The sequence below is a fragment of the Cervus elaphus genome, chromosome 25 (genome assembly GCF_910594005.1).
Source record: "Cervus elaphus chromosome 25, mCerEla1.1, whole genome shotgun sequence".
Lineage (NCBI taxonomy): Eukaryota > Metazoa > Chordata > Mammalia > Artiodactyla > Cervidae > Cervus > Cervus elaphus.
The window spans coordinates 43,181,530-43,203,492 of NC_057839.1; the positions used below are offsets into that span (position 1 = coordinate 43,181,530).

Below are 21,963 nucleotides of genomic sequence, written 5' to 3' on the forward strand. Positions count from 1 at the left end.
TCTGAAGTTATAAATGTGTGCAAAAAGAAAACTTTTTCTTACATTGGAGGAAATTAAAACATGAATTAACATTAAGATTCAGAAACTTCTTTAGAGATTGCACATTATCACCTATTTGCATTTTAGCTTTCGCAAATAACGTAAATAAATAAGGGACATGGAAAGGGTTCTTCAGCCTGTTCTATAACCTTACTTTGGGGAGTGGTTTTTTTTTTTTGTTGTTTCTTTTTTTAGTTCTTCAATTAGCTGTGCTTTCCGATGTCCTTTTTCCTTCTTTCAGAATAGCCCATTTCTTACTATATTCACTATATTTTTGGATTCAGTAGTTGATCTTGCAGATTTTGAGGTTATTTTGGTTTTTTAAAAATTTCTAGTATTTCTGATTTGCTACTCTTTATAGTGCCCAGGTTCCTCTTTCAGTGTTCATTTTCAGAACGCCACACAGTGTTTTTTGAGCATCTGTAAATCTCCCTTCTAATATGTTCTCTGAAAATCCATGCCATCTGATTATTTAAGGAGTAAGAACTAAGAAAAGAAAGCCCAGACAAGGGATATAATTTTTTTTATCACTTTTAAAATATGCTTTTTAGTATGTCTTCTACTCAAAATAAGGGCAAGTATCTCTTAAGATTTCTGAATGTTCATATAAAAATATACCATCAAATAACTTGCCCAGAGCTGCAGTGGTACTCTTAAAATTATCTTTCATGTGTTCTTTTATCATATATTTCATCATTTGTCTCATATTCATTTGGTACCCTCAATGATTTATTAAATCATATACTAAATGTGCCATTAATTTGGGTGCTTTCCATCTCGAAGGCTGCTAAATTCAATAAATTACTTGCCTGGCATGTTATTTTCCGATATTTAGAAAATGTTTTAATATCACCAAGAATTGTGAATTTGGTTTAATTATGAATAGTTTGATTAGCAACTTTTATATACATTTTACCTATATGTTTAGATGAATGTAAGCTGGCCCTCCAACGAAGTTTATTAATATAAAGTTAACCTTTGCCCTGATTTAGGTTCAGATTTTCTTCTCAAGTTTTATATAACTCATTTATGTTTTAATATAATAATTGATTAAAATCAGTTATTATAAACTCTAACTTAAAAGATTCTGCATATTTATCATCAAACCATTCTGCTTACTGTATCTGTTCTATTTCTATACTTTGTTTAACCATGCTAGTTTCTGTTGCCCTTTTCTACTTTACTCATTGTTTCTCTCCAATTATTCTTTCTGGAATACTTTATGGGAACTTTGAATTTTAAAGGGCATTTCATATTCCTTTACAACTAAAGTTCTCTTGTGGAAGAGAAACCATTGAACTCCTAGAAATGCCTGTTTTTGGCTCCTTATTTTTTCTGTGATTGTTACTACATTGATCATCCCATATTTATCATTAGTTCTTTGACATTTTAGTCCCAAAATAACCTGTGACCATTTAAAATACTGAACAAACAGGATAGTTTACTGTACATTCTCATTTATTAAGGTGGATTTTTGTGTTCCCTCTTGTTGTCTTTGTGCTGGTGCACTGTATCCAGTAATCCTTCCTTTTGATTTCTTTTGGTGGGGTAGGGTTTATATTTGTAGAAATTACTTATTACATTTCTAAATTAAAGAGTTTAATTCTTGATCTTCATATTATATTTATGTAAATTTGTTAAATAACTTCCTGGGTTACTTTAAAGTGCTGACAAAACCCTCAAATGGCTCATGTGACACTGATGCTACTTTAAGGAAGTGTCTTGCTCACCTGGTCAAACACCCATTCCTCACTGCATTTTGCCAATTCAATCCATTTTAGATGTAACCTCGGGTATGGTGAAAGACCCACCGGACGTCTTGGACAGGCAAAAATGCCTTGACGCTCTGGCTGCTCTACGCCACGCTAAGTGGTTCCAGGTTCGGAACATCATTTTACTTTTTTCTTGTAGCCTTATGAGAGAGTAGTTCAGTACAACATGTTTAACTGTGTTTAAACATTTCAAAAGACTGCCCAAGCAATACTATTTTAAATTAAATAAGAGAAAATATGTTAACATAGAAAGCTGGGTATGAAGATCTGCATATTGCAGTTACTATTAATTTGACAATAAACTAGGATTTTGGGGATGTTTTGTAGTTTGGGTTTTTTTATTTTTATTTTTAGTGGCTATATTTGAAGCTGACTTGTTCAGGAACATCACATGTTTGTGTATATATATTATATTCCATAAGGCTGCAGATTAACTTTGCTTTAAATAATGGAATATGTGTTTAAAGCTTTGTGTATAGTTTTAAGATTTTTTCCCCTCTTTCTCTTAAGTTAATAAGTGTAGGGAATGAAAGGTAAGGAAGCAGCTGTTTGGTTTAGTGACTTTGCAGTTATGCAAAGGCACAGAAAGGAAACCAAACAGATTTCCTTAATCTTTCAGTCCCTAGACAAACTTTTTAGCTCTTTACTTTTTCTTTTATTTCTAATGTAGGCAGACTTTTTTTTTTAAGTTTACTGATTTAAATGAACACAGGTCAAGGTTCACAGGGGATCAAGAACAATTATTCTTGTATAATCTGTTTACTTTGACCTAAAATACCAGCTTTTAAATACTAACCCTGGCATAAAATATCGCTGTAAATGGCAGCTCATTGAATCCAATTTTAAGCGTGGTTATTTTTGTTTTATTTTTATCTGAGCTTCCATTGAACAGTGGTATTTTAACTTTTTTTTCATCAAGGGACATTTTTAATATTTCTAAGATTAATTCAGTTGATTTTTGTGTTGCTCTCAAGGCTAGAGCTAATGGTCTACAGTCCTGTGTGATTATCATACGTATTCTCCGGGACCTCTGTCAGCGAGTTCCAACTTGGTCTGATTTTCCAAGCTGGGTAAGTAATATGTTACTGTATGTGAAAAATAAACGTCTCAAAAATATTTCTGCAGTTTTTTATAGCCTCATCTTATGTCTAATTATCAACTTTATTTCCATTTCCTAAATGGAGTTTTTTTCTTTTTCTCATGAGAAATCCTAGGGTCTTATCAGACTGTTTAACTTTTTAACTGTTTGAGAATTATACTTGATTTTCTTTTTGTATTTTCCTCTTTTTTTTTTTTTTTAACTCTTCTCACAGTGTTTATTACTTTTTAAAAATATTATAGGTGCAATTATTAGTTGTACATACATAAAGATACAAAGAAAATTTTAAATGAGCTATTAATCTCCCTATGCAGGATTTTGTTGATATTTTAACAATGTATAAGGAATTTTTTAACATTTAGAAATATGCATTATCCAAAAAATGCATAAAATTAGGAAATTCAAATAATGCAGAAATGCACAAAATAAGAAGTGAAAGCCTTCTCGTAATTTAAAGGCCAGTTATCATGGCACAATTTGTTGTGATTTTTTTCCAGGGAGGAGAAATGCATATATGCATGTCATGTATATTCCTATTTTTTTATTTATGTACAGATATCTGTTTGATGTTGAACTATTTGAGTTCCTAAATAGCAAAAACTCAGATACAGAAGGATTCATTCAGAAGTATAACTGAACCTACAGATTCTAGAGTTGGGTTAGGGAGAGTTGACTAGCCAGGGTTATCTTAATTCTGAGAGCTCTTTGAGAGCTGTATTAACTACTTGGTGTTTCCTTTGTATGGACATGCCATATTTTATTTAACTGGTGTCCGTCTGATGGACAGTTACATTGTTTGCAGTCTTTTGCTATTAAATATTCATTGTATTGTGGTCATGCTTTTATGAGTGTTATATACACGTGATGGCTAGGGTCAATTGCTATAGAATTCCAAGGGCAAAGAATGTGTTTTGATTGTAACCAGGAGAGGTGGATCATTTAAAATTACCAAAAATTGTTGAACCTCACCATTTTCTTCACATCCTCACTAACTTTGGGATAAGATCACACTTCTTAACACATGTTAGGTAAAAAATGGAGTCTCATTTTTTATTTAAATTTCTTGAAGTGATTATTGGCATTTATAATTATTTTTCTCTTAACTGCCAGTTCCTGTTATTCATATTTCCCATAATTTGTAATAACTTTCTATAAGAAATTAGCACTTACCTATATGAAAAAAAAATAATTTTTCCAGCTTTCATCTGCTTTTCAACTTAATAATTTTTGCTGTTTTATAAAAGGTTTAAAATTTTTACAAATTCTAATACATTACTGTTTATGACTTAACAACTTTGTATTCTGTTTACAAAATATTCTCATGTTTTAGGTTATAGATTATTCACACATGCTTTCTTCTAGAGCTCCCCCCCCCCATCAAATTATGTTTATAACAGATGTTTGCTCACTTACTCCTGGAAGGATATAGTCTATATTATAACAGGAGTTGTCTCTCAGTAGTGAGAAGTGGGCTTAGGTTAGAGATCTGTAATGTTTGGATTTTACTAGGATAAAATATACATACCTTACTTGTATAATTATAAATTAATAAGAAAATCATAAATGGACTAGAAGTAGATCCAGCAATATCTTTCCAGACCAATTGTCAATTATTCCAATACCATTTAGCATTTTATTTAGTAGTGATGTTCGTTCTCCCAACCTCCATTTTGAAATATCACCATTATCATAAACCAATGGTTCTCAACTACATTTCAGTTTTGCCCCCTGAGGACATTTGGTAATGTTTTGAGATATTTTTGGTTGTCAATACTGGTTATCGATAGCACTGAGGAAGAGAAACCCTTTCTTAAACCAAAGTTCCTTTTTTGCAGGCCTATTTCTATAGTAGTCTTTCATTCCTCAATCTTCTCTATTATATTATCTATAGTGAAACAGATCACCAGTCCAGGTGGGATGCATGAGACAAGTGCTCGGGCGGCCTGGTGCACTGGGAAGACCCAGGTGGAGAGGGAGGTGGGAGGGGGGATCGGGATGGGGAATACATATAACTCCATGGCTAATTCATGTCAATGTATGACAAAACCCACTGCAATGTTGTGAAGTAATTAGCCTCCAACTAATAAAAATAAATGAGAAAAAAAAAAAAAACTCTTTTTTCTACTGATTTTTTACATATTTCTTTTAACTGGCAGCATGGAGTCTAGTTATGGCACATGGGATCTGCATTGTGCCTGTGGGATCTTTGCTTGTGGTACGTGGACTCTCGTCGTGATGCACAGGCTCGAGTTCTTGAGCTTCGATAGTTGCAGTTTGTGGGCTTAGTTCTCCCACAGCATGTGGTATCTTAGTTCCCCAACCAGGGATTGGACCAGTGTCCCCTGCATTGCAAATTGGATTCTTAACCTCTAGACCACCAAAGAAGTCCTTAATTTATTTTAATTTTTAAAACTTCACAGTGTGTTTTAAAATTCTGATGTCCTTTTCATCAGAATTCACCCCTCTCAGTTCTCTGCTGCTCAGTATAAACACCATCTTGCACTGTTTGGGGGTTTTGTTTTTGTTTTGCCTTTTTTTTTTTAAGTGTGTTTTGTTTTGTTTTTCTCATGTTCTTTTTCCAAAAGAACTTGACTGCCATTTTGTTCAGTTTGATGAACTCCAACGTTCTTTTAATTATTTTTAAGTAGTACTGTATTGAATTAATAGATAATTGGTAGAATATCATCACTTTTGCAGTGACAATAAAGAAAGTTTTGTGTTTTATTTTTGTCTTCTTTGTTAGATTTGCACTAACTCTGTAAAAATTAATTTAGAACTTTTGTTCTTTCTCTAAACTCTGAAACTTTTTTTTTTTAGGATCATCAAAAATACTGTTTTTTGATTATTTGTAAAATTCATTTGACATTATCAGTTCCCAGTCCCTTATAAAGGGGGTAGCACTTTCTTGGTTTCTTTTATTGTGAGTAACTGTTCAATTTTTCCTTCTCCTGGGATTAATTAATTTTGTTTAACTTATCTTTTCCTAGAAAAATTGACCCGTTCAACCAGATACTCAAATTTTTATATAATAGAGTTCTATGCTCTTTGAGTTTTAAAAATGCCTATTATAGCATCTTTATTGTTTTAATTCTCTGATTGGTTAGGTTAGTCAGTAGTAGCAGGCTCAATATTGGAGCAAAATAAGCAATGGGTGTTTCAGTATTTACTAGTGATCAAAATTCATTGAATTATTGATAGATTTTTAATATAAAAATGTATGTGCATTATGTAACTTAAACTTTTTTTAATATATAAAAATACAAGCATTCTACGTTATCATTTTACATCCTGCTTCAGATATGCCGTTTTCCTTCTTAATCCATTAATTTCTTTTTGTAATTGGAACATAATTGCTTTACAATGTTGTGTTAGTTTCTCCTATACAATGAAGTAAATCAACTATATGAATACATACATCCTTTCCCACTTGGACCTCCCTCCTGTCCACCCCACCATAATTCATTAATTTCTAATTTCATCTCTAATTTTCTATTTTCCTTGGGTTTATTTTCATTTTTTTCCAAACTTGTTGAGTTGGATACTTGTTTAATTCACTCATTCTTTAATTATATAGACAAATTTTAAAGCTATTATTTAAGGCTGAACATAGGTTTTGGCTGTATATATAATACTTTCTTTCTCTTTATATTCTCTGCAGTCTGAAATTCATTTCAGTGTTGTCTTTAAGCCAAGAGTAATTTTGAGGCAGTTTTTTAATTCTTCATGACTGAAGAAGAGTTGCTTTGTTTTTGTAAATAACTTGCATTTTTCTAGCATATAAACTAGTAAATATATTCTGTTGCTGTTTAGTTGCTAAGTCGTATCTGACTTTTTGTAACCCAACGGACTATAGCCCACCAGGCTCCTCTGTCTATGGGGTTTCCCAGGCTAGGATTACTGGAGTAGGTTGCCATTTCCTTCTCCAGGGTATCTTCCTGTCCCAGGGATCAAACCTGAGTCTCCTGCTTGGCAGGTAGATTCTTTACCACTGAGCCACCTGGGAAGCAGAAAATATATTCTATTATTTGCAATATGGGGAATCTAAGATTTTCTTTGTGATCTAATCTGTACAGTTTTTATAAAAGTGTGGGCACTTTAAAAAATGTGTTCTCAGCATATAATATATACCTCTTAGCTCAACTTCATCAGTTACTTTGTTCTCATCTTCTATCTCTTTTCCTTCATATTTTTTTTGTCTACTTTACTTTGTCCATGGAGTGACAAAGATAAGTTAAAATCTGCTCTTTCTGTTGTGTTTTTTTAGTTTGTACTTTATTATTTTGTTGCAGTAACATTTTGGACATAAAAACTTAATAATTATATCATTATTATGAGTTTGAACTTTTTGTCATTCTAAAGGGCATTTAATTAACACTTTCTGCCATTAGTTAATAAGCCTTGTCCATTTATTAATATCTAAACTCTAGATAGAGTTTAGATAAACTCTAGCCTTTTAAAAAGACAATTATAACTAACAGTTTTACTCGTTTCAGGTGTACAGCATAGTAATTCCATATTTAAATACATTATGAAATGATTACTGCAGTAAGACCAATTACTACAATATTGTTGACCATATTCCCTATGTGCACTTATATACCTGTGACTTTCTTATCTAAAAGCTGGAAGCGTAACCTCTAAATCCCCTTCATATATTTCATCTGTACTGCACCCTCCTAAACTCTAGTTTTTATTATTAGCATTTATCTGGTATGTTTCTGGTACTTTTCTATCCTTTGCCATAATTCTTATCCTTTTCTTGTTCTTTTTTATGTGTGAATATGTTTCTCTTCTGATTATTTAGACAATTAGTTGTTGACCTTATAGTTTTATGTGATGTTTTCATTCGTCTGTTTTAACAATTTTAGATAATGTCTATTAACCTTTCATCTATAAAAGCTGAAAAGATGATCACTTCCTCCTACTCCTTGTATCCTCTTTTGGGTTTTTGTTAATATTTTCTTTTTTTTCCATTTGTTTTCATTCATTTATTTTAATGTGTCAAAAGCTGTTTCTTGATTTATCTGTTCTACTCAGTGATTGCTGATTCCACTTAGAAAACAGCAAAGTTTACACTTAATGCTTTTTTAAATCTTAAGGGTTTAAAAATAACTACATTTACCTTATGTGTCAATATATTCCCTTTGACTATTTAATGTTTTCTATTTAAATGCTTTGGTGCCAATGCCTAGGGCTTTACCGTGGTTTCCTCTTTTTATTTCTTGGTTGACTGCATTTTATCATCATGTAGTTTTTATCAAAAAGTGTTTTAAGCTTTTAAAATTTCTTTCATGTTTGAGAATCTTTGCCAATTACCATTAGTTTATTGAAAAATATATTGTTAGGTTGCAATTTTTTCTCCTCCATTTATTGGTCTTGCTCCATTATCTTTCAGCATTGAGTATTGCTAAATTTAGTTTATGTTAATCACTTAGTCATGGGGTCACAGAGTTGGTGACCCCATGGACTGTAGCCCTCCTAGCTCCTCTGCCCACGGAATTCCGCAGGCAAGAATCCTCAAGTGGTTAACCATTCCCTTCTCCAGGGGATCTTCCCGACCCAGGGATTGAACCTAGGTCTCCTGCGTTTTGTGCAGATTCTTTACCATCTGAGCCACCATAAGCCCAGCCTAATTTTCTTGCCTTTACTTTTTCTGAATTTTGGTAAAAGAATTCTGTCTTTATCCTTGAATTTCAGTAACTTCACCAAATTATGTCCTGGAATCTGTTGTTAGTGTCATCATTTCATTGAAATCTTTATCTGTACATTTGACAAATGATTAATATGATCCTCTATTTTCAGGGGCACCAGTTACCCTTATGTCGGATTCCCTTTGTCCTATATATTATCTTTGTGATTGTTTTAATCTTTGTTCTCTTTCCTCTTTTGTCCCCTGTTAACTATTTCTTTGGCAGTAATTTAGTTTTCACGCATGTCCCAATATTTACTATTTATAATTCATTTACTAGTTTTATAGTAATGTTCAGTATGCTTAATGAGCTCTTCAGTCTTCCTTTTCATCTCAACCTTGAGGTTTTAATTTTATTGGTTTTTTTATTTATCAAGTTCTCTGTAACTCAAAATGTTGATAGTTGTATCTTCATCCCCTTAAATTAAGATTCTTCCAGAAGAGATTATTTTCTAAATAAATACTATTTTTTAAATGATAAAAATTTGATTCACAGCAAAAAAAATTTGATTCACAGCAAAACTGAGCAGAAAGTAGAGCGTTCTCACATACCGTCTATCCTTACACATACAAAATCTCCCTCTCAATATTTGCACCAGATGGATACATTTATTACAAGCAGTGACTTAACAGTATCTTTAAAAGTCCATCAGTTCAGTTCAGTTCAGTCACTCATGTCCTACTGTTTGCAACCCCGTGGACTGCAGCACGCCAGGCCTCCCTGTCCATCATCAACTCCCAGAGTTTACTCAAAGTCATGTCCATTGAGTCAGTGATGCCATCCAACCGTCTCATCCTCTGTCATCCCCTTCTCTTCCCACCTTCAGTCTTTCCCAGAATCAGGGTCTTTTCAAATGAGTCAGTTCTTCACATCAGGTGGCCAAAGTATTGGAGTTTCAGCTTCAACATCAGTCCTTCCAATGAATATCCAGGACTGATTTCCTTTAGGATGGAGTGGTTGAATCTCCTTGCAGTCCAAGGGACTCTCAAAGTCTATAGGAAATAGATTTCACTCTGTGTTCCACCCAAATGCAAAGATATCATGCCTGGTTTTAGTTTTTTTTCACTTCTTTAGGGCTTAGCATTGTCAGTTCCATTTCCAAGTCATACTTTGACACTAAAGCACGCCAACAAGAGCTGTCTTTTAGTTTATTCACACCTTTTAAAATACTTCTTTTTAAAAAAATATATAAAATAAAATACTTTTTTTTCTTCCCCCATGAGCTCTGCTTTGAGGATTGCTTATGGAAAGGAGTAGTGTTTGGCTTTCTTTCTTGCTTATATTCTCTTTTTTTTTTTTGGTGCCCCATGTAAGTAACTTAGTTCTTTGACCAGGTATTGAACCCAGGCCCCAGCAATGAAAGCAGTGAATCCTAACTACAGTACTGCCAGGGAGTTTCCAGACATGGGCTTTCTCTCTTCTGTTCCCTAATTCAGTGTGCTGTGGTAGTCTTTGAGGTAGATTCCCTTGGCACACCTTTAGGCTTCAGGTTTCAAACCCATGATGGCCTCCTAGAGCCTTTGCCTATGCAGAATTTGCTCTGGTTTTTTTCCTGAAACTCTTTACCATCTCCTTTCAAGAAGAGCTTTCTGTTACCTGAATCAGCAGAAGGTTTGGGGTGTGTGAAGCCACTTTGGGAAACTTGCATTGAGAGTTCACAGCAATCTTTGATATTAATTTCCCCCTCTTTCTTCTCCTTTGAAAGATCTTATTTTTTTGTTGTTGTTTGTTTTATCTGCATGTTAGTCAAATGTCTATTTATTATTAGAGATAATTAGATGTGGATAATTGGAATTCTACTGTTCCCTACCTGTCTTCCACAAAGAGCCTTCAGACTGATGAATTCTGTTGCTTTTCCTTTCTCTGGTTGGATGAAAGGTGGTTATGTTTAGAAATATTTCTTTGCCTGGGGCTGCCCGCAACATGACTTGTTCTTACTCTCTGAGTTGCGAGAGTTCTGGTGAAATTTTTGGGGTTTTTTGCCCACTCTACTGCCAGCCCCTTCCCCATTTTCTTCTAAAGAGCCAGTTAGGGAACTGTAAATGGAGAGTTGCCCAAGCCCACTCACTTTCTTAGAAATACTCTTTTCACTGGCCTTTTCCTCCATTTAATTGAAGCCATTTTATATTTGTTTGGGTGGTGATAATGTGCTTCATACATGTTTCTTTAATCATAACCAGGTTTGGTGGGCAAGAGATCTTGAGATTTGGCTTTGTACTATCACCTTAAGCAGAGAGTAACTTTTCTTCTTGGTTTGCATGAAAGAAATTTGAAGTTCTTGTGAACTTGATCTTCAATTTTGTTTAGCCTTCAGATTACTTTCTTTGAATAAATCTAAGTCCTAACACCTGCCTTTAGTGTTTACCACTACAGTGAGTGCAGCAAATAATATACTGCCTTCAAATTAGTTCTTTTGTCCTAAATCTATAGTGATGAAGTAAAGAAAGTATAGGTAAAATTTTCTTGTAAGGTTGATCTGACTTAAGAAATGCTGCATAGAATAGAAACCTCTTTTAGATTGGCATACCTTTAGAATGGTATACCTGCTGTAAATTGCAGAAAGGCTTTTTTTTTCCCCAAAAAGTTAATGTTTTAATGTTTATTGTATATTTTATTTTTAAACTATATATTAAGCCAAGGAATATTTTATGAAAGAGAATGATCTGTCATGGATGAACCTCTAAAACATCATGCTGAGTGAAGGAAGCCAGACACAAAAGGTTACGCGTTATATGATGGCATTTGTATAATATACCCAGAATAGCAGATCCAGATAGATAGAATGAAGGTTGGCAGTTGCCTGAGGCTTAGAGAGTGAGAGAACGAGGAGAAACTGCACGATGAGCCGGGGGTTTTACTTTGGAGTAATAGAAATGTTTTGAACTAGATAGAGGTGGCTGTTGTTCAACATATTAGTAGGTGTACTAAATGCCACTGAAGTGTTCACTTTAGAATAGTTAACTTTATGTGAATTTTATCTTTTTTTATTGAAAAAAAAAAAAGAATTATTTGTGAAATGATGAGATAGTCCCCAAAGAAGAGGCTGAGAGGCCATAATTGTTCTTTTTGCTCATACAGCAGTTAAAATATGTGCTCCACATATATTTTCACATATTTTTTTTTTCAAGTGTTAGTTGCTCAGTTGTGTCCAAGTCTTTGCAACCCCATGGACTGTAACTCCCAGGCTCCTCTGTTCATGGAATTCTCTAGGCAAGAATACTGGAGTGGGTAGGCATTCCCTTCTCCAAGTGATTTTCCTGACCCAGGGATCAAACCCACTCTCCTGTATTGCAGCCAGATTGTTTACCATCTGAACCACCTGGGAAGCCCTGTTTGTTTGGAAGAGTGTATTAGATTTTAGTGATGATGACTTGTAGTGAGAGAGCTCCTGTCTGTCAGTTTTAGAACCAGTGAGGAGATTCTAAATGATAAATGATAGGACACTGACATCACAGGGCAGATAACTTTCTTTTCACAGTTACTACTGTTAAAGATGGGAAGGAAGAATATATACCACATGAATGTTTTCCTAAAGCAAATATTGCAATCCTGGATTTCATGTCATTTAACATAATATTTAAGAGAGCATTTCTTTTTTAAGTAACTTTTGTCATCAAAATCCTTTGCATTATTGCCTAAATAATCGTTTCCCTTGTTTGATTCAGTTTGTCTTTGATGTTGTCCTTTTACTTTTGAATGCATGCATTTAAGAGTATATAAACCTCCTAATACTTTTGTTGCTTTCCTAACTGTGGACATCTGCTTGGAGACCAGCCATGTTCCATAGAAAATTAACATTTTTAAATTGCTTACTTCACAGCAAGTGATCTCAGAAGGCAGATAGTTGACTTAGTCTTACTGTGATTCAATATATGGACTTCGTGTTTCATAAATACTCATTTCTTTCTTGGTTCTTATTTAGTTTCTACCTTAATACATAAGTATAAATTACATATTCCCAGTAGAGGTCAGTCAACAGCAGGTCTTAAAAAGCTTTGAATTACCTATAATATTTTTATATCTTGACATAACTATATTCTGGGACTTCCCAGGTGGTGCTAGTGGTTAAAAAAGCCCACCTGCCAATGCAGGAGACTTAAGAGACTTGGGTTCAGTCCCTGGGTCGGAAAGATCCCCTGGAGGAGGGCATGACAACCCACTCCAATAATCTTGCCTGGAGAATCCCATGGACAGAGGAGCCTGGCAGGCTTCAGTCCTTAGGGTTGCAGAGTTGGACATGACTGAGCACTTAGTATGCACGCACCTGTATTATAGCTGATTATTGAATATTTGTTTTTCCCTAAACATTCTCTAAAAGTACTTATGAATTTGAGGTATTTTTGGAAAGGTGCATATTTTAAGACATCAATTTTGTATTTTAGTAACTTGTTAATTAGAACCCTTGATTTCTTTAATTAGCAGGATTATTTTCACATTTCTTTCCAAAATTATTTTGATCATAGATACTTACTAAGTATTTTCTATACGCCAGCCATTTATGCTAGACAAAGGGGTTCCACAAATGACAATTGACAATCCTCATCTTCAAAGATTTCAGTTTTTTGGACATCTTGAAATAATACTTGTCTGGACAGGAAAAGTGTTTAATATACATTCATAGAGTTGCCTAGATAACTGAAGCTGATGCCTTAAATACTAAAATTTTTAAATGAAGACCCTTTAAGGGTCTTGTGTCTTGAACAACTTCCTACGTTCTTCAGCTGAATTAGACTGAACCATCTTAATTTTTTTTGTTGTAATTACATCTCTCATTATTAACACCCGTTTTTCTCACATTTTTTTCAACTTCATGCTTCTAGCTGTCATTTTTTTTTATATAGCTTTCTATGTGTACTCTCTCTTCAGATTCGTATCTCTCTTACAACTTATTCCTAATTTGTTTGGAACTAAAACCTCCACATATCCAATCTTTAAGAATTATTCTTACTTAAAAGATCTGAGTAATGGCCTTGGGGAGAGTAGGTGGATGTAGTTTTTACCTCTAATTAAATCTATGAGTTTTTTAAGTACACAACTAAAAATGGGTCCTCAGTGTTTTAAACTTCATTATCATTGTAAGGGTTTCATTCTAGTTTCAGTCTGTTTAGTTTCTTTGAATTGTTATTGGTGATTTTATTTAAAGTTTGAGTAAAAGCTGCAACGTGGATAAACCTTAAACATAATGCTAAGTAAAAGAAACCAGACACAAAAAGTGACATATGGTTCCATTTGTATAAAATATTTAGAAAATGCAAATCTGTAGAAATAGAAAGTGGTTTATTGGTTGCCAGGGGCTGAAGGAAAGAGAGAATAGCTACTAGTAGGTATGGCATTTCTTTGGGGGTGATGAAATGTTCTGGAATTAGAGAATGGTTATGGTTGAACAACTTTCTAAATGTACTAAAACCCACTGAATTGTACATTATATCTTAATTTTTAAAATCTAAATGGAAGCAGATTTTTCTAGTAAACTCTTCAAAACGCTTTCTGGATCTAAATCCATACTTCTTTCTTTTATTCATTGGTTTTAACTGATTTTGAGTCTCAAGTGTAATTTACAGTGAAAGTATAATTTATATTTTCTTTAAGGATAATAGAAGTACAGTTGTATGTTAAATGAAAATTTAGATAATTGTTCATGAAGAAAAAATACAAGTCTTCTTTACTTGGTAGAGTATGGTCTTGCTATAACTCTTCAGTATTATCAGTGTGTAGGCATTAAAGAATAAATATATGTGAGTCTGAAATATCTAAAGAATTTTAAGGACTGTCATATTTTAATAGGAAAGGATAGCAGTAACTGAAAATCCCAAACAAAAAACCCATTAATCTATTTTTCTTCATTAAGCACAAATTACAAAATAATTTTTAAGATATATATTGCCTTATTTTGTTTTCATTACTTATTTTTAATTTCATATTACATGTAATTTTTTTAACATGTAATTTTTATTTTCTGATTTTGTGACTTATTCAGTGTGAATTTTTTCAGTCTTTAAAATTTTCTTTGTTACTAATTTTACTTATTTTTATTTTTGGCTCTACTGGATCTTCATTGCTGTGCAGACTTTGCTCTAGTTGAGGCGAGCGGGGGCTTCTCTCCACTTGTGACACACAGGCTTCTCCTTGGAATGGCTTCTCCTTTTGCGGAGCACAGGCTCCAGGGCACTCAGGCTTCAGCAGTTGTGGCACGTGGGCTCAGTAGTTGCAGCTCCCAGACTCCAGAGCACAGTCTCAATAGTGTGGCACACGGGCTTAGTTGCTCTGCAGCATGAGGGATCCTCGGACCAGGGATCAAACCCATGTTCCCTACATTGGCAGGCAGATTCTTCACCACTGAGCAATCAGGGAAGCCCCAATCTCTAAAAGTTTTAATGACAGTTTCATAAGTATTTTGTCATTCTGAAAATGAATAATTCCTTTGGGCTGTAAGCTGTCAAACACATTTTTATGTTTTTGTTTTTAGGCGATGGAGTTACTAGTAGAGAAAGCAATCAGTAGTGCTTCTAGTCCTCAAAGCCCTGGAGATGCTCTGAGAAGAGTTTTTGAGTGCATTTCTTCAGGGATTATTCTTAAAGGTAAGTTTTACTTCATTTTTAATAAACATTAAAAACATCTGTGTGTTTGATGGTTGAATGAGAATTACTCACTCTTCTACAAATGGATGATGATGACACTTTATTCTGCCTGTGGTGGTTGCTGTAGGTAGTCCTGGACTTCTGGATCCCTGTGAGAAGGATCCCTTTGATACCTTGGCGACAATGACTGACCAGCAGCGTGAGGACATCACATCCAGTGCGCAGGTACCGTGTGTCCCTGACCCCAGGGCTTCGTTTTGTCACTTCCCTTACAGTGTAGGTTTGTTTATAGTTGTCCTCTAGAAGAAATTACCGTGTAGTATTCATTATTCTGCTTCTTTAGCAAGTAACCTCTTAGGATATAATTTAAACTAAATTTCATTAATCTTCAATTTTATTATTTTAACTGTGTGTGTCCTCTATAAATATAAAAATACTGCAGTATTTTCAGTATCATTAAATCAAGTTGTTGTATTATATGTCAGGATCAGTAGAGTTAACTATTCATGTCTTCTGGGTATACAAAAGTGATGTGCTGTTTGGTTTATGGAAATTTTTGTTAGGATTTAGCCTTTCCTGCCACTGAAAAGGCCAGCTAATATAGTAATTAAAAGTGTGGGCTCTGAAGTCTAGACTCCTGAGTTTAAATATCAGCTCTGCATCTCTTCTATAAGGGATAAGAGCAGTATCTGTCTCGAAGAGGATTGTTGGGAAGATTAAATAAATTAAATCTTTCAATCAGTCTAAAACTTCTACAGCTTTCCTTTTTTGACTCCAGAAGTGTGCTAAGAGGAGAAATGGCTACCAACTATAAACAATAACAATCTAGTCTAAAGCAGTTGCGCTTTTTGGACTTAAGATTTTGTTCTGTTGTCTCTTCTGGCAAGAATAATTTGGAAGAGATCAGGATTAAAATAAATTGTTAGGTTAAACAATTTAGGAAGAGTCAATGATAATAGTACATTACGAATATCTTACAGACTCACAAGATTTCCAGTTTGTGTGTATTAAACAAGGTTTGTTTTAATTTCTTTGGGTTTAATTTTCTAGGGAAGATGACAGTTTACCCTAAGTGGCTTTTTTCTTCATTGGTACTTAAATGATTTTTTAGGGTAAGAAGCAGGGCATTTGAAAACCAATAAGAGAATTCTTAGTTGGAAAGAAGGAAACCTTTAATGTGACTTTGAAGAAAGTTGTCTGATTTTAGGAGGTAGTTAGAAATGTCCTTGTTAAAAGTAAAGAAGTGAAAAGTGTTAAAAGTCAGTGGAGAAAAGGGAACCTCATACACTGTTGGTGGGAATGTAAGTTGGTGCATCCACTGTGGAGAACAGTAAGGAGGTTTCTCAGAAAAACTAGAGCTACATGACCCAACAGTTTCTCCTAGGTGTATGGCCAGAAAACAAAACAAAAAACTTTAATTTGAAAAGATATACATACCCCAGTATTCACAGTAGCATTATTTACAATGTCAAGATAAGGAAGCAACCTTAGTATCCATCAGCAGATGAATGGATAAAGAAGATATGGTATATATACAATGGAATACTACTCAGCCATTAAAAAAGAATAGAATTTTTGCTATTCCCAATAATATGGATAGACTTGGAGGGCATTGTGCTAAGTGAAGTAAGTCAGAGAAAAACAGATGCTGTGTATCACTTACGCTAAGTCACTTAAATTGTGTCTGATTCTTTGCCACCCCATGGACCATAGCCTGCCAGGCTCCTCTGTCCATGGGATTCTCCAGGCAAGAATACTGTAATAGGTTGCCATGCCCTTCTCCAGGGTATCTTCCCAACCCAGGGATCGAACCCACATCTCTTTATGTCTCCTGCATTGGCAGGCAGGTTCTTTACCACTCGTACCACCTAGGAAGCCCATCACTTTTACATGAAATGTAGAAAATACAGCAAACTAGTGAATATAACAAAAAAATGAAGCAGACTCACAGAACAAACAGTGGTTACCATTGGGGAGAGGGAAGTAGGGAGGAGCAGTATTGGGGTAGGGAATTAAAAGGTACAAACATTGCATATAAAATAAGCTATAAGAATATATTTACAGCATAGGGAAATAGTATATTAATAATAACTAAATTGTGTATAACCTTTAAAAATTATGAGTCACTGTATTGGGCACCAGTTAATTATTTAATAATTGTACATTAACTATACTTTGATAAATAAAAGTGAGGAAGTTACATATACTGCATCATTCCATCTTTATAACATTTGTGAACTAACAGAACAGATTAGTGATTCCTCGGAGTTAGGGATAGGGGTGAGGATAGATGTGGCTAGTGAGAGTTTTGTGGTAATAGTATAGTGCCTTGCAATAGTGATTAATGCAAACCTACTCATGTGGTAAAGTTACATAGAGCTGTATACATCCCACATAAACCAAGTGTGTGTATAACTGGTGAAATCTGAATAAGCTCTATGGATTGTACCTGGGTCAATTTCAGTTTCTTTTTTGGTGGGCCATAGTACCCATATTAATAATTCACTTTTTTCCTTTGTCTGGGACTTTTCTTCTTTTCCTTCCATAATATTTACCTTTGATTTTGTATCTGTATTCTCTAGTGATCTTTTTTGAGTTGCTTCTGCAAGATGTAGCTTTTGTCATTTATTCAGATGCCTTCCTGTAGGTGTCCAATAGAGCAGCATATCTTTAAAAAGGCACATTTGTAAGGTTATCTTCCCTCTCAAAAAAGAATTAAGTAAAGCTTACATCTTCTTTGATGTTGTTTTTAAAAATTCCAAGATGACTTTGTATGGAAATAATTTCGGTACCCTCAAATTTCATTTGCTTTTAAATAATTTCCAATTATACATTAGAAATGTCTCTTGTTAGAATTTAGAAGTACATGCAAATCACATGCAGAACAGGAGCTTACAGAGTGCTCACTCCAGCCTCAGATGCTACTGTAGTTTTCCTTACTGAAGTACTCTTCTGTTTAAAAACTCCTAGTATGAGAATAGGCTGAGGATCAGTATCAATATTTCTGTAGTAAAAGTGTGTTACTATTCATTATTATGCATCAGATATCTTTGGATATTTTCTTTAAATGTAGACGAAAACCTTATTCTGTTTATCTTTGGGAAATACCTTTAAGTAACTCTAAATAAATACTATCCTGTTATGATAAATAATCCCTAGTTTCACCTCATAATTAGTAGCATTTTGCATAATTTCCAGAAAGTGGAAACATCCCAAGTGTCCATCAACTGATGGATGGGTAGATAAACAGATGTGATATATTCATACAGTGGAAAATTACTCAGCCGTTAAAAGGAATAAAGTGCTGATACGTACAAGGTAGATGAATCTTGAAAACCTTATGCTAAGTGGAAGAAGCCAGACACAAAAAGTCATATTGTATGATTTTGTTTATATGAAATGTCTATAGTAGGCAAATCTATCAAGTTACAAAAGTGATTAATAGTTGCAAGGGCCTCAGGGTAAAGGGATTGAGGAATGACTGCTATTGGGCCATGGGGTTGTGGGGTGAAGGGAGGGTGAGACATTGGGAAGGTGATGAAAATGTTCTGGGATTAGAGAGTAGTTAATGTTGAAAAATTGTAAGTATACTAAAAAAAAAAGCAACAACTGAATTGTATACTTTAAAAAAACAAATCTTATATGGAATTACATCTCAGGAAGTAGTCTAAACAGTTATATTGAAAGTTTAACCACATAGTGAAAGTTGCCTTTTAATCAAATGACTGTAGAATCTCCTTAAATATTTCTCAGAATATTGGGAAACTATGTCTCAAAATATCCTATGACACATGAGGTCTTGTGACATTGATGCCTAATGTATTCCTACATATATATATAGCCACAATAGTGAAAAATCTTTTTTTAGTTCATGAAGTAACAAGTTGAAGAAGTATAATCCTCATTTTGTAAACCTAGGGAGGTGTGTGTTCGGAGGCACATGTGCCTGAGGATGAGCACATGGACGTCCATAGGAAAAGTTGCAAGATATGTGAATATGAACCAAAGAGAGGTTCATTTGATGAGTGAGATGCTTTTTTTTTTTTTGCTGTATACTGTCTTAGGATTTTTTAATGAGCATAATCATTTTGTTAAATATTTTTTTAACTTACATTTAAAAAAAAAGCATGCACACAGAAAAACCTGAAAATAAAAACTTCAGAACATACAGAGTCTTTCATTTGTGAACCTTAATATTGTTTAAGGTGTTTGTTTCATTAAACATGCTTTTTTATATTGTTATGTGGGACTGTAAACCTAATAAGAATTAATATTGGTTCTTTAATTTGACTAAATTTTCTTTTTGTTGCAGTTTGCATTGCGACTCCTTGCATTCCGCCAGATACACAAAGTTCTAGGCATGGATCCACTACCACAGATGAACCAGCGTTTTAACATCCACAACAACAGAAAACGAAGAAGGGATAGTGATGGAGTTGATGGATTTGAAGCTGAGGGGAAAAAAGACAAAAAAGATTATGATAACTTTTAAAAAGTTATCTGTAAATCTACAGTGTTAAAAAACAACAGGTGCCCATTCGTTGGCTGTTTTTCATTCATAATGATGTCTACTTTGAAAAAATTATCGAGAATTTAAAGAATTTCATGGAAGAACCAAGTTTTTCTATGATACTAAAATCTTAATGTACAGTGTTAGGTATTATATGAATGGAAAGACACCCCCCACCACCAAAATTGTGCTCCAGCTTGGGGAATTACAATGGTTCTGATTTTTTTCCCGTTATTTTGGTTTTATTTACTGGTTGCCCTAGCTCCCCCTATATTTGTGTCTTTTATTAACTAGTCCTATTAAATCTTTACTGTATTTAATGCAGTATTTGTGCTTCAGTTACTATGTGTATTTTGATACTTTTATTTAGAGTTTTGTTTGCTGTTTGATACTAGTTGTTACTTTGTGTTATAGATATCCTTTACGCCTTCTTGATATTTTACAGCAGTACGTTTTTTTGTAACGTGAGACTGCAGAATTTTTTTCGTTTTGTTTTTCTTTATGTGATGGATTACAACACAAAAAGTTATCCTGCCATTTAAGTGCTCAGAACTAAATGTTTCTGCAGATCTTGTGGCATTTGTCTCTCTAGTGTGATATATAAAGGTGTAATTAAGACAGATTTCTGTTAATCTAATCAAGTTTGCTGTTAGTTGTGCATTAGCAGTATAAAAGCTAATATATAATATATGGTCTTGCAACAGTTTTAAAGCCTCTGCATAATTGATATTAAAAATGCATGACATTTTTGTTTTTAATAGACTTTTAAAATTATAATTTTAGGTTTGACACGTAGATCTTTGTACAGTTGACTTTTTGACATAGCAAGGCCAAAAATAACTTTCTGAATATTTTTTTCTTCTGCATAAGTGGAAAGGGCATTTTTCATATATAAGTGGGCTAACCAATATTTTCAAAGAACTTTATCATTGTGCAACTAACAACAGTAACTAGCCCTTAATTATGAAGACAGTTCCTTATTGGTGTGTGTGTGAGATTACTCTAGCAACTATTACAGTATAACACAGTTGAATGATCCCTCCCCCTGCCCCTACACCCCATCACCCAGATAATTTACAGTTCTATTAACAGTGAGGTTGATAAAGTATTACTGAAAAAAAAAATTAAGATTATCTAAGAAAAAAAACAGAAAATTATTTGGTGTGGCCATCTTACATGCTTATGTGTCCTACAAAAAGCTAACTATTATAGCAGTGGTGTAATGAAAAGTTACATCTTACTGTTAATATATGTATGCTCTGGTATACAGATGTCATTTTGTTGTCACAGCACTACAGTGAAATACACAAATAAAAACTTAAATTCATATAATGGCTTAAATGTATTATATGTTAGAATTGACATAAGTACTTCTGCTTTGAAATGACTTAGTGTTTCAGTAAAACCATATTCAAATTTATTGGGTACTTAGATCTTGTTATTCCTGACAGATGAGTACATAATTTCCAGAATTATGGGCACATAATTTCCAGAAAACTGTATAATTCAGTACCATATTGGTTCAGTTTCTTTCTTGGGCACAGTCTTCCCCCAGACTCTTAGAGGAACAAGAGACTTGGGCTTTTCTTCCGAATTTGTGATATACTATCTTTGTATCTTGGGCAACTGTCTTTTTTTTTTTTTCATCTTTCCAGGTCTCATTTTACTCTTGAATACTTAGTCACCCAGTGAAAATTTTGGAATTATGTTTCTCACAGTTCTCTTACTTAGAAGAGAAGGAAAAAACTGATACTTATCATGTACTAATGATAATTATCATGCTAGATCTTTCATATGTTTTCTTGTTTAAAACTATCATAACAATAAGTGAAGGTACTGTATTACTTATTTTCCTGATGAGGAAACCGAAGCCCAGAGTGGCTAACCAAAGCTAGTACATTAATTTAGTAACAGAATTGAAATTGATAGATATCAAAAGTTTATTCTCTGCACAGTTGAGTCTGCTCCTTTCATCTTGAAGTTAATTATCTTCTAAAAATGTTTTCAGCCCAAATTCCCAATTTTTGCATTTAGTTTTGGGTGTCTTCATCCAGATACACAAGTGATACCAGTGTAAATTTTTTTAAGTATTTTTTTCAGTATTATTTATTTTTTGCATGGCTTAATTGTTTTCATAGCTCTAGCTAGATCTGCATTAACTATCTTATATGAAATAAGGCTGACATCAGTATCTGTTAGTATCTTTTCTTCTGCTTTGACAATTTTTAAAACTAAACACTAGTCAAGCATTGGTTCTCACCATGCTAATGCATTC

General features: G+C 33.8%; 1 protein-coding gene across 3 annotated transcripts in view; it reads left to right on the plus strand.

Annotated features, from left to right (window-relative positions):
• ZFR (zinc finger RNA binding protein) overlaps positions 1 to 21,017 on the plus strand; it is an 81,986-nt gene extending 60,969 nt beyond the window's left edge. For 2 of the 3 annotated variants that reach the window (XM_043887222.1, XM_043887224.1), the window contains 5 exons: positions 1,821 to 1,918; positions 2,786 to 2,881; positions 15,067 to 15,178; positions 15,306 to 15,403; positions 19,491 to 21,017. In XM_043887222.1, coding sequence (XP_043743157.1) covers positions 1,821 to 1,918; positions 2,786 to 2,881; positions 15,067 to 15,178; positions 15,306 to 15,403; positions 19,491 to 19,670 — 584 coding nt within the window. In that variant the 3' untranslated portion in view covers positions 19,671 to 21,017. Of the gene's footprint in view, positions 1 to 1,820; positions 1,919 to 2,785; positions 2,882 to 15,066; positions 15,179 to 15,305; positions 15,404 to 19,490 lie in introns of those variants that run through there. The other variant, XR_006337777.1, reaches the window with a different exon arrangement.
• Positions 21,018 to 21,963: the final 946 nt, after the last annotated feature.